Below are 10,334 nucleotides of genomic sequence, written 5' to 3'. Positions count from 1 at the left end.
TTCTTCTACAAGTCCAAAATTCAGGATAGTCAAGAGTGCAAGTTCCAGTCCAAGTCCAAAGGCAGAAGACTGATGTCCCAGCTCAAAGACAGGCAGAAAGACAGAATTCTTTCTTACTCAGCCTCTTATTCTATTTAGGCCTTTAATGGATAGATGAGGCCCACCCACATGGGGGAGGGCAGTCTGTGTCACTGAGTCCACCAATTCCAGTGATGATCCCATCCTGAAATGCCCCCTAGACACACCAGAAATAATGTTTAACCGAATACATGGCCACCCTATGGTTTAGTCAATTTGACACATAAAATCAACCATCACAGCATATATGTACAGACTCATGCACATGCATATAAGCACATACACATTCAGAAAATATTAACACACACTCACACTAGATAAAGACTCCTGGACACACGTGCATACACACACAGAGACACAAACAAACACATTTACACACATCTACATACATAACATGTACACATGCACACTTTTCCTCAGAACCCATGACAATATTATTGTAACGGCCCCTCCCTACTGTGACATTTCATTACTTAACCGGGGCCACCATGTGCCTTTGCTGGCCTGGTAGGCCTGGGCATGGCAAGGCCAGAGAATGTGAGTGACTATCACTCACAGTCACAGATGGAAGGGCCCAGGCCGAGTCCCACATCCACCTGAGCTTCACCCAGTGCATCTGAAAGTGAGAACAACAAATGACACGACCAGCCGCAGCGATCAGTGGCAACAACTTGCCCTCCTGGCTCCCTGGAAGGTCAAACCTGTCTCCCTGCCTGTGTTTGGTCATGGGCAAAGTCACCAATGCTGAGGCCCCTGAGGTCTTGCCTCTCCCTCTGCAGGAGTGAATCCCAGATGGGACACATGAAATCAGGGCGCAGAGGCCTGCAGAAGAGTCACCATCCACAGCCCTGGTAGCATAGTGGCCAAAAGCCAGAGGATTGGAATCTCAGGACCAGCAGAGCAGGGCAGACAGAGTGATGGGGGACAGTGGTAGCAGCTGCCCTTTCCTGAAGGCCACCTTCTACCATGTGCTAAATTCATTTTCCTGGTAACAGTCCTTACAACAAACCTCCAAGTAGCCAAAGACCTGAGAGGCCCTGAGAGGTTATGTGGCTTGTTCAGTCCTGCAAAACCAGATCTCCCTGCCTGAAATCTGGTATGACCCAGCAGGACCAACCTGGGGCACAGCTTCCCTGGGACGGCATTAAAATGAAGGTTCTGACTCCGATGGCCGGGCACGCAGCTCCTCTCATCGTGAGCTTCAAGGCCCAGGTGTCTTCCTCTCCTTCCCACTGCCTACACTGCCCAGTTCAGAAGGGGGTGCAGGAACTTGCCTGAAGCTGAAGCCATAACTGCTGGCTCTATTCCAAACCCTGAGCATTTACACCGAGGAAGTCTGCAAATCTTCACCACAACCTCTCGGGGAAACTGAGGTTGGGAGAGACTGTTCCTCGCCTAACGTCACCCAGGTGTTGGGAGACAGAACAAGGGTTCTGATACAGGCCATCTGGCTCCAAGGCCCCACCCCAACCCTGGGCCGAGCATGGAAATGAATGCACGGCCAGGAAGCCAAAACCTCTGCATTCTTTCTCCTCTTTTGTAGGATTTGAGCCAAAGATTCAAAGTGATCAGTTGCTTCATCCGCAAACACTGCTCACCTGTTTTCCAGGTGCAGAAATCACCGGAGGCAGAGGAAGCACATGCACCAAGAGGTTCATCCTGGGAAGCTGCAGACTGGACCCCGCCTTCCCATGGAGTTGCCACAGCCAGATGCCCACTCACCCCACAGGGACACAGAGCCTCCTGCCCGAGGCCACTCGGAATACCAGAAGTTTGGGCAGAAGGGGTATACGGTTTGGAGAAGGAAGTCAAGTGATTCTGCTCCTGAAATTTCCTGCTGATTTTTTCCACGCAACATCTCTTTTGTGTGTGGCTCAGGGGTAGAACGTTGCACCAGGATTTGCTCACGGGTCTCATTTCTCTTCCTCCTCCCCCAGCAAATGACGGCTGCTTGGAAACTTTTATAAAGGAAGCGGTTGCCTTTGTGGCTGATAGAACTGAAGGTGAAGAGCTTCTGGACAAAATGATTCAGCAGCAAACCACCCCCCTCCCCAGCAACAAGCAGGCAGCCCCCTAGCCCCGCCCCTGCCCCTTGCTCAGGGTGGTTTGAAGGGCGGGGTTCCACACTGTGGCCCCAGCACCTGCCCTGGGCTGTGACAGCCCACTGCCCCGTGCTGCTGGAGAAGTCTCTGCACGGGTACAAACCACTGCACCCAACTGCCTGAGAAGAATTCGCACAGCCACCCACACCACTGCCCCGCACTGCCCCCACCTGGGCAGCCATGCGGGCGGCTGGAACTCTACTGGTCTGCTGCTGCCTGTTCTTCAGTGCCACTGGGCGTCCTTCCCCAGGTAAGTGACAGTCTCCCTTGGCCGCTCCCCCGGGGTTTGTCCCTGAGATTGACCGCTAGCACCTTGGGTCTTCCCCAGGACACTTTCCTGGCTTGGAGCCCCCACAAGACCATGGGGTGGTGAGAGGCACTGGGAGTGGTGAGAGGGGTGAGGGCTCCATGCAGCTGCAGCAACCTCTGGGGCAGCAGGCTACAGGGATGAAGGGTGTGGGGGCTGCCCCAGTAGGCGGGGGGCAAGGGAAGCGTCTTCCATTCTCTGGCTCTTCACAGAGGTCTGAGAAAGGTCTCAGCAAGGCAGGTCTCCTGCAGCCCCTCTGCGGGATGGCGGCGACAAGGCAGCCACATGCCTGCGGTTGGCTGCTTCTATCTGATGGTTTGTCCTTCCTTCCTACCGGCTGCTGTCCTGTGACTTGGCCCCAGAGACCCTAACAATCAGACTCTTTCGCCCTTCCTGCAATCCACATCCTGAGGGTCAGCGCTCAGGGAGTGTAGGGGGAAGACAGGGAGGAAGCCACTGCCTGCGCACTGGGAAACTAACGCACAGCCAGGCTAAGTGAATTGCCCAAGTCACACAGCCAGGGACCGCCTGCCGTTCCCCAAAGGGAACTGGACTGTGCCCTCCCCAGCACAGGAGTCAGACCAGGATACCGATAGGGACCTGGGAGGCCCCCACCTCATTTAACCAACCAGGAAGCTGGCACCAGGGGGCTCAGGCGAGCGGCTCAAGTCACACGACCTCCACCCAGCAGACGGGGATGGAAGGGGTCTGAGCCTGGCCAAAGGGGCCCAGGTGGGCGGTATGCAGCAGGACTGCTGACAAGGGGATGGCCCCAGAGCACCCCAAGGGTCTGTGGAGGGGTCACACCTCCTCCTGGTGAATCAGGATGCTGAGGACTCAGTGACGCTGGGGGACACTGTGACGGGCTCCCAGGCCCGGCCTAGGGTGGGTGCTACACTTCTGCAGTGCAGGCCCTTCTGCCACTGTGCTGGTGACAGCCCCCAACACCCTGCCCCGGTGCTGTGATCATTTCTGGGGCTTCCGGCAAGGGCCTTCAGTCTTCTGCTGTACAGAGAAGTTACTAGGAGGTCCCCAGTCTAGTGGGGAAAAAAGTGTTAGGAATCTGGGACCCAGACACAAGCCTGCATCCTGCCCCACCTCAGGACTCCTGCAGCCCCTCCCGTGCCTCCTCTGAGTGGCCAAGGGGACAGGGCAGGCTGGGGGAGGGGCAGCGGGGCAGCTTCTGCTCTCACTGTTGGCACGCGCCACCACCCCCAGCTCTGGGTGATGCTCAGTGAACGTGGAGCTGATCCATGGCCAGCAGAAGGCTGGGGACAGCACACCCGGCCCTGCCTCCAACTTGGGAGCCTTCTTCTTAGCTCACGCGTGGGGCCCTCCACCTGCTTCCCAGCCTCACAGAGGCCTCTCCTCCTGCCCTGATGCAGCGCTGCCCACGCACTGCTGTCCTGTGCCCTGACCCTTCAAGTCTCCAAGGTCCAAGGGAGAAGCCAGGAAGAGCAGGACATTCACCCCAGAGAAGCGGCTCCTTCTCACGCCTCAGAAAAGGCTCTCCTGGAGGGGCATGGAGCCGACTGTCCTAGCGTGTCCTGGGATCTAATTATTCCTACAGACTGCTGAGGGGTTTCAGAGCTCTGCTCATCTCACAGAGCGGGCTAGGAACTAGCAGAGTGGTGTGGGAGCTGTCGTGTTGGGCGCCTGGCAGCATAGCTTTCCTGGGTCGTGTTGCCAGCCCCTCGCTGGTGTGTGATGCTGCAAGAAGCCCTTCCCCTCCGTTCCCAGCAGTCTTGCTGTCGGCCACCAATCCCCAGGCTGAACCACCCGAGCCCATGCTCACACACAGGGAGCAGGCCCTCAGCCTCAGTCCCACCATCCATGAAATGGGAAGATAAGTGTACCCATCTCCTACCCTGGGGAAGCTGAACAGAGGTGGCTCGGGGAAGGCACAGGCATGGGGGTATACCAGGCGTGGGTGCTCTCCGCCGGCCTGGGCCCGCTGCTCTGTCCAGTGCAGGCCCTTCTGCTGCTGTGCTGGTGACAGCCCCCAACACCCTGCCGAGGCACTGTGATCGTTTCTGGTGCTGCCAGCAAGGGCCTTCAGTCTTAGGTTGTACAGGGAGGGCTCTGGGAGACCCCCAAACGAGCGGCGAAAAAGAGATAGGAACCTAGGCCCCAGACACAAGCCTGCATCCTGCACCGACCCCGACACCCCGGGGGTGGGGAAAGCAACAGGCACCCCAGGGGTGATGCCATCTGAGCATCTGGCCTGTCCACGCCCACACACTGAACTGCACAGACCGCAGCGCTGAGCCCCTCAGGGCAACTTTCCTGCCTGAGGCTTTCAGAACCTAGGAAATTGCCACACTGGCTTCCGCCACCCTTTTCAAATGGGCTGCTGCTTTCTCAACCTGACAGGCATCTCTTCTGGGAAGCTCTGCGGCTGCCATGTCACCCTCCGCCCCTCCGCTCTAGCTGCAACGGCCCATCTGCCTGGGCAGGGGCCCTGGGGTCAGGGAGCCCCCTCAGCTTCCCTCTGCAAGGTCCTTAATTCCCCGTACCAGAGAGACCACCTGCAGCCCAGGGCCATCCTGCCTCCTGGGAGCACTGGGAGCTGCCGCAGGCTGAGCCACCCTCCACGTGGCAAGAGTTGCTTTTCCCAATGGGGGCATTCATTTGCCCTGGGACCCCTGCTGTGGCCACGTGCATTTTGATATGATATTTGATAAGGATTACAGTATTGCACATCATTTATTGATAAGTGCTTTGTGTGTGTTGCCTCATATATTCTCACTGTCATTAGCATCTCCATTTTACAGGTGAGGACACGAGGCTCAGAGAGGGTAGGCAGCTTGCCTGAGATCACACAGCCAGTGAGAGGCAGAGCTGGAATTGAAAGTCCAGGTGTGTCCTAGTGGGCTAAACTCAGGACTGATCCTGGGAGAGCTCAGTGTCCTACCTGTGCCAGGGGCACATGTGCCCTCAAAAGATGGGCTCTGCCATTAGCCATCATGCAGAAACCCGAGAGCAAAGCAGGCAGATGCAGTCCCAAGGACCCAGGCTCACTGAATTTTGATGATGTCACATGAGAGGGCTCGGAGTGAAGCATCTCCAGGTGGGCAGAGTGGACACCAGCACCCTTGAGTTGGGCTGGCACCCCCCCAAAACCCCGGTGCTCAGGCACAGCCATGCAGACCTTATGCTCTGGGTGAGAGAGGCTGATGGGGCCCCTCTCAAAGGGTCTCCCCACCCAGCTCAGCACCGGCCCACAGAAAGGGCACCCCCTCAGGTGACACAGAGAGGGACACTAGCAGGGACCATCTGCGTCTGGCTCTTGGCACCCAGGTCCCCATCTCAAGGAGAGTTTCACAAGCAGGGGCTTCCCAACCTCCCAGCCATACCTAGAACGCTCCTGAAATAGGGAGGCTGTGGGCAATGCCAGCCCCTACTGTGCCCACCCCTTTTCCTACTAAGGGCAGGTGGGAAGGGTCTGCCTGGTGCCAGCACAGCAATTCCTGCTCATATTTTCTCTCTTCTCAGAATGGCTTAGTGCCAGCTCTGACATCAGGCCAGTGCTGGGAGGACAGGAATGTCCCCTGCCCAGGGCATGCCCAGCAGCTGTCAGAAGTTGCAGCACTCTGCTGCCTTGGGCAAAAGCCCCGCCACCTCCCCCCGCCCGGCAGCTTTACATCTGCACCCCAGCGCACACTGGTCCTCAGGTACCCCAATAGGTCTATGCCCCATGCACACAGCCAGTCGATGAATGGAGACACTGGGCTGCAGCAGAAAAGCAGGGTGATGGCAGGATCACCAGACAAGGAGATGGAGGAAACTCAGATCCATCTCCCCAAGAAGCCTGGGGCCTAGGTTTTTAACAGCTCTGGAGTGGCCAAAGTGTGGAGATCGATTGCTGGAAAGGACAGGGTGAAGTCACAGCACAGAGAGGAAAAAGCTGTACTTTTGTGCTAATCCCATTCCTCTGTGGGGGGGATCTCCAAACCAGTTGCTGGAATTGGGGTCTGAAAAACATCTTGGGCCAGAGAGCAGCCTGATATCAGCCTGATTAATTACTAGTATCTTTCTGTCCAGAACCTGGCAGGCAATTCTTGTCAACCTGTGGGGATAGTTTCATTAGCCTTCCTGTGACCATGTGTCCTGGGGCCTGCTCAGTGCCTGGTATCATCAGGCCCTGCTCACCCCTGCCCCTCCTCCAGCTTCTGCGTCTGGAAGTTCCCCACCTGTGTCAGGCATGGCCCACCTCCCCTCCCACCCTGCATGAGAAGCAGCAGTGGGCTGGGTCAGGCTGTCTGGCTCCTGGTGTAGGTCTCGCACATGGCAGTTACCCCCACTCCCCTCGAGCAGGCCTGGCATGCCCCAGGCATTATTTCTATACAGACGAATTTTATGCGCCAACTTTTGGTTCTTCTCACAAGCCTGCTAGTCCATGGGTTCTTTCCGTTCATGTCACCCTGGCCATCACCACCACTATCTGAGTCACCCATCACCCTCCGAACCCAGCAGCAGCCTCCCTCGGGGTCTCCTCAACTCCTCCCAGCACGCAGCCCACGCCTCCCCTCGGTCAGTTCAGCCACCTTCCAGTGCTCCCCGGTGCCCCTCTGCTCGCCCAGTTTACCCTCGGGTTGGTGCCCTGTCCAGTGCCCCAGGCTGTCTCTGCCCCTCCTCCACTGTGGGCGGGGCCTGTCTCAGAGTCCTCACTGCGTCTCCCTTAGCCCCTGCCAAACAGTCCTTCCTGAATGAGGAAAAGGCGACCGTGGTGTTTCGAATTAGTCACATCTGGGTTTAGCCCCTCACCCTGCACACCAAGCTCTTGGTCTCCTGGCCTGCAGAATGGGCACGCAGCAGTGAGAAGAAACAGCCTCGCGGGGCCCTCCAGGCAGAGCAGGCAGAAGAGGAGAGCACCCGTTCTCCCACTCCCCGCCTTCAGCTGCGCGGAGCAAACCCCAGACCCCCTCCCCGGGCGGTCCTCTCCACAGCTCTCTGACCCGATGAGGCTCTCAAAGAGCTGGTCAGCTCAGCACTGCTGGGCCATTTGTTCTCTTCCCTGAAGATGACTGGCCTCTTTAGGGTGTTAATTCTTAGTGATGGACCTTTCCTTGTTAATTTCTCTTAACAAATCATCCTAAAAATAGGTTTGACTTTTAAACATTTTTAAATTAAAAATTAAGCTTTTAATGTCTGTTTAGACAACTGTAAGACAGTCAAAGGTTTACTGACTTCATTGAAGCCTACATTTCAGGAAACATGTAAATAAAAATATACCAATTTCAGTATTTTTCATAACCTTTTGTAACCTTTTTGCAACGTCACCAGAATATTTTAGGAACTAACGTCACAAGCTTGGAAGGGAAATTTATCTGAAGTTCAGCATGAACAGAGTTTCACTTCATTTTTAAAATTCTGTTAATTCCAAGTAAAATTAAATTTAATGCATTATATTTTTAAAAGTTAACAGTGGTTAGCTTTAAGATATCAATAATAATTTTTATTTTTTGTTATGCTCCTCTGTATTTTTCAAATTTCCTACCAAAAGTAGGTAAGTTTATAATCAGAAAAAGCCACAAAATGTAGTTTTTACAAAGAAAAAATCGGCAGGCAGCCATATTAATGTAATGTGAGGGAAAAAACACGAATTTCTGATGGCAAAAATACACTAAACACACTACCCCTTCCACACACGTGTCTCTTTCTCTGCTGTTCAGATGACAAGTGATGAGCAGAAACCAAGCTGGTTTCCAGAACAGTTTTTTGTTGTAACTAAAAACCACATTTGACTTCCTGTCGTCAACAAGCACAGGGACGAAAGGAGCTGCCTTTGGCACTGGGGCCCCCTCCTGCCTGATGGTAACACTGCAGGTCCCCAGGGAACCCCCACTGCCAGCACCAGTGTCAGAGTCACCTGGGAGCCTGGAGAAATGCAGGTTCCAGGGCCTCCCCTCGCCACCAAGCCCAGCCTCTGCTTCTCAGGGACACAGCAGTTTCTATTCCATCTTCAGAGGCCTTAGTCTTCTTAAGCAAAGGCTGCAGAGGTTTCAGTGGGAATATGTGTGGCACAGATTACTCTGAAGGACAGTACCAGGGCATGCCAGCACAGGACACAGCTGTGCACCAGCACAGGGGACCAGCATGTGACCAGCATTCTCTATGGGGTGGGGTACCAGCACTGTAATGCTTTCTTGAGATGGAAGGCCAGGCTCCCTGAGCTGCTAAAGCACAGGGCAGACACAGTCAACCAAAGCCCAGCCATGAAGCTCACCTTCTGGCCCGGAACCAACCACAGGACAGCCATGTGCCAAGCAGCCTCCCTTTACAATGGAGACTTATTACCAGGATGGGGTGACACCCCCAAGGCCACAGAACTTCCACAGACCCACACCTTCTCTGCCCACTCCCGGCACTGCACCACCCAGCCTGAGAGTGCCACATGGTGACCAGAAGCCCCGTCGTCCTGGCTCTCTACCCTTGGTGGCATCTAGTGTGTACCCACAAGCATCCAGGACCCAGGGACGGCCTCCGGCAGACCTCATGCAGCAGCAGGAATGGCCTTCTCCGGGGCCTTCGCTCTGAGCTAACAAAACACTGTCGTCCTGGCAAGGCCTCCCTGCTGTGCGAGCTATGAAGCCTGCCCACCTCCCCTCCCCCAATCGCCCTGCCCCCGAGGTCCTGGGGCCCAGCTTTCCATCCTGGCCATGGCAGGCATGCGCACCCTGCAGGCTCAGGCACTCAGACCTCCGCCTGCTGTCCTGTTCCCCGCCCAGCCAGCTCAACAGCCCCGTCTACTTCCCAGCCCCAGTTCAAGGTCAGAGGTGTCTCTTGCTCCCCTCTGTTGGGCCTCAGGATCATGTACAGAGTCCCGGTGGGAGGGGGGACCTTGTCTCCAGTGGGACACCCCACTTCTGCTCTGGGCAATGATGCTACCTACACTCCGGGCTCTGCTGAATTAATAGCCAGGTCTCCACTTCCTATTGCTAAACCCACCTTCCCCACTGAAAGACTGAATGTGGAACCCTAAGGCCTGCCACACACTCCCTCCTTAAGGTGCTCGGGAGGGCACAGCCCAGGGAAGCTGAGCTGAGTCCCCCAGGGAATGAGTCCCAGAGGGCCCTCTGCAAGGACACTGCGCTCTCACCTGCACCGACCAAGCCACAGTCACGGCCGCATCGGGCCACTGAGGAGCTGAATGTTCTATTTAACCTCATCAAGGTAACGTCAGTAACAGCCATGCTGGCCGGGCCTGCCTTGCAGGCCAGCTCAGCTCTAGACCATCCAGCACACTGGCACGTCAGGCAAATGAAGTCCCCGATGCTGCTTCCCTATCTTTTATCCAAATGCAGACCTCAGAGCAGGGCAGGCCTCCCCCACCTCAGCAAAGCTTATGGATACAGTGCACTGTCACTCACAGGAGTGCCATGACTGTCCCCGGAAAGTCAGGGGGCAGCACAGGGGCACCAGGTGCTGCAGGCTGCCCGGAGGGGTGCCCTCCTGTGGGCTGCCTGAGAGCCAGGCAGGTGGAAGGCCTTGAGATGAGGATGGCGCCACCTCCTTCTGGTGGGAAGCACTACCTCCATCCACCACCTAGAGGGCCAGGCTGGGGCTGACTTTCCCCACCGTCCTAAGGCCACATTCCGTACTGAGGGTCTCACCTGGGGGACACATTCTGCTTTTCTTTAACACATATATTGGAAATAAGCCTGGGTTCTGAAGGAGTATGTGTGAGGTACAGGTTCATTGCACCCCCTGGCACCTGGTCCTCAGCTCTGAAAATGGAGCAATAAATGCACTGCAGGGGTGTCAGGAGGTGAGCAGGTAAGTGGAAAGGTGAAGAGGCAGGTGAGGGGGGAAGGCGGGGGGCAGGTGAGGGCGGGGCAGGTGAG

The 10,334-nt window shown here is 56.0% G+C and overlaps 1 protein-coding gene across 2 annotated transcripts in view; it reads left to right on the top strand.

The window, feature by feature from the left end:
- The first annotated feature begins 2,183 nt into the window (after positions 1 to 2,183).
- Positions 2,184 to 10,334, top strand: part of CST7 (cystatin F) — an 11,097-nt gene continuing 2,946 nt past the window's right edge. The window contains exon 1 of one of the 2 annotated variants that reach the window (XM_017541444.2): positions 2,184 to 2,433. In XM_017541444.2, coding sequence (XP_017396933.1) covers positions 2,361 to 2,433 — 73 coding nt within the window. In that variant the 5' untranslated portion in view covers positions 2,184 to 2,360. The remainder of the gene's footprint in view (positions 2,434 to 10,334) is intronic. The other variant, XM_017541445.2, reaches the window with a different exon arrangement.

This window comes from Cebus imitator, unplaced genomic scaffold (genome assembly GCF_001604975.1).
Source record: "Cebus imitator isolate Cc_AM_T3 unplaced genomic scaffold, Cebus_imitator-1.0 Scaffold134, whole genome shotgun sequence".
Classification (NCBI taxonomy): Eukaryota; Metazoa; Chordata; class Mammalia; order Primates; family Cebidae; genus Cebus; species Cebus imitator.
The sequence above is the reverse complement of the archived record's forward strand: the minus strand, read 5'-3'. Positions and strand labels throughout refer to the sequence as shown.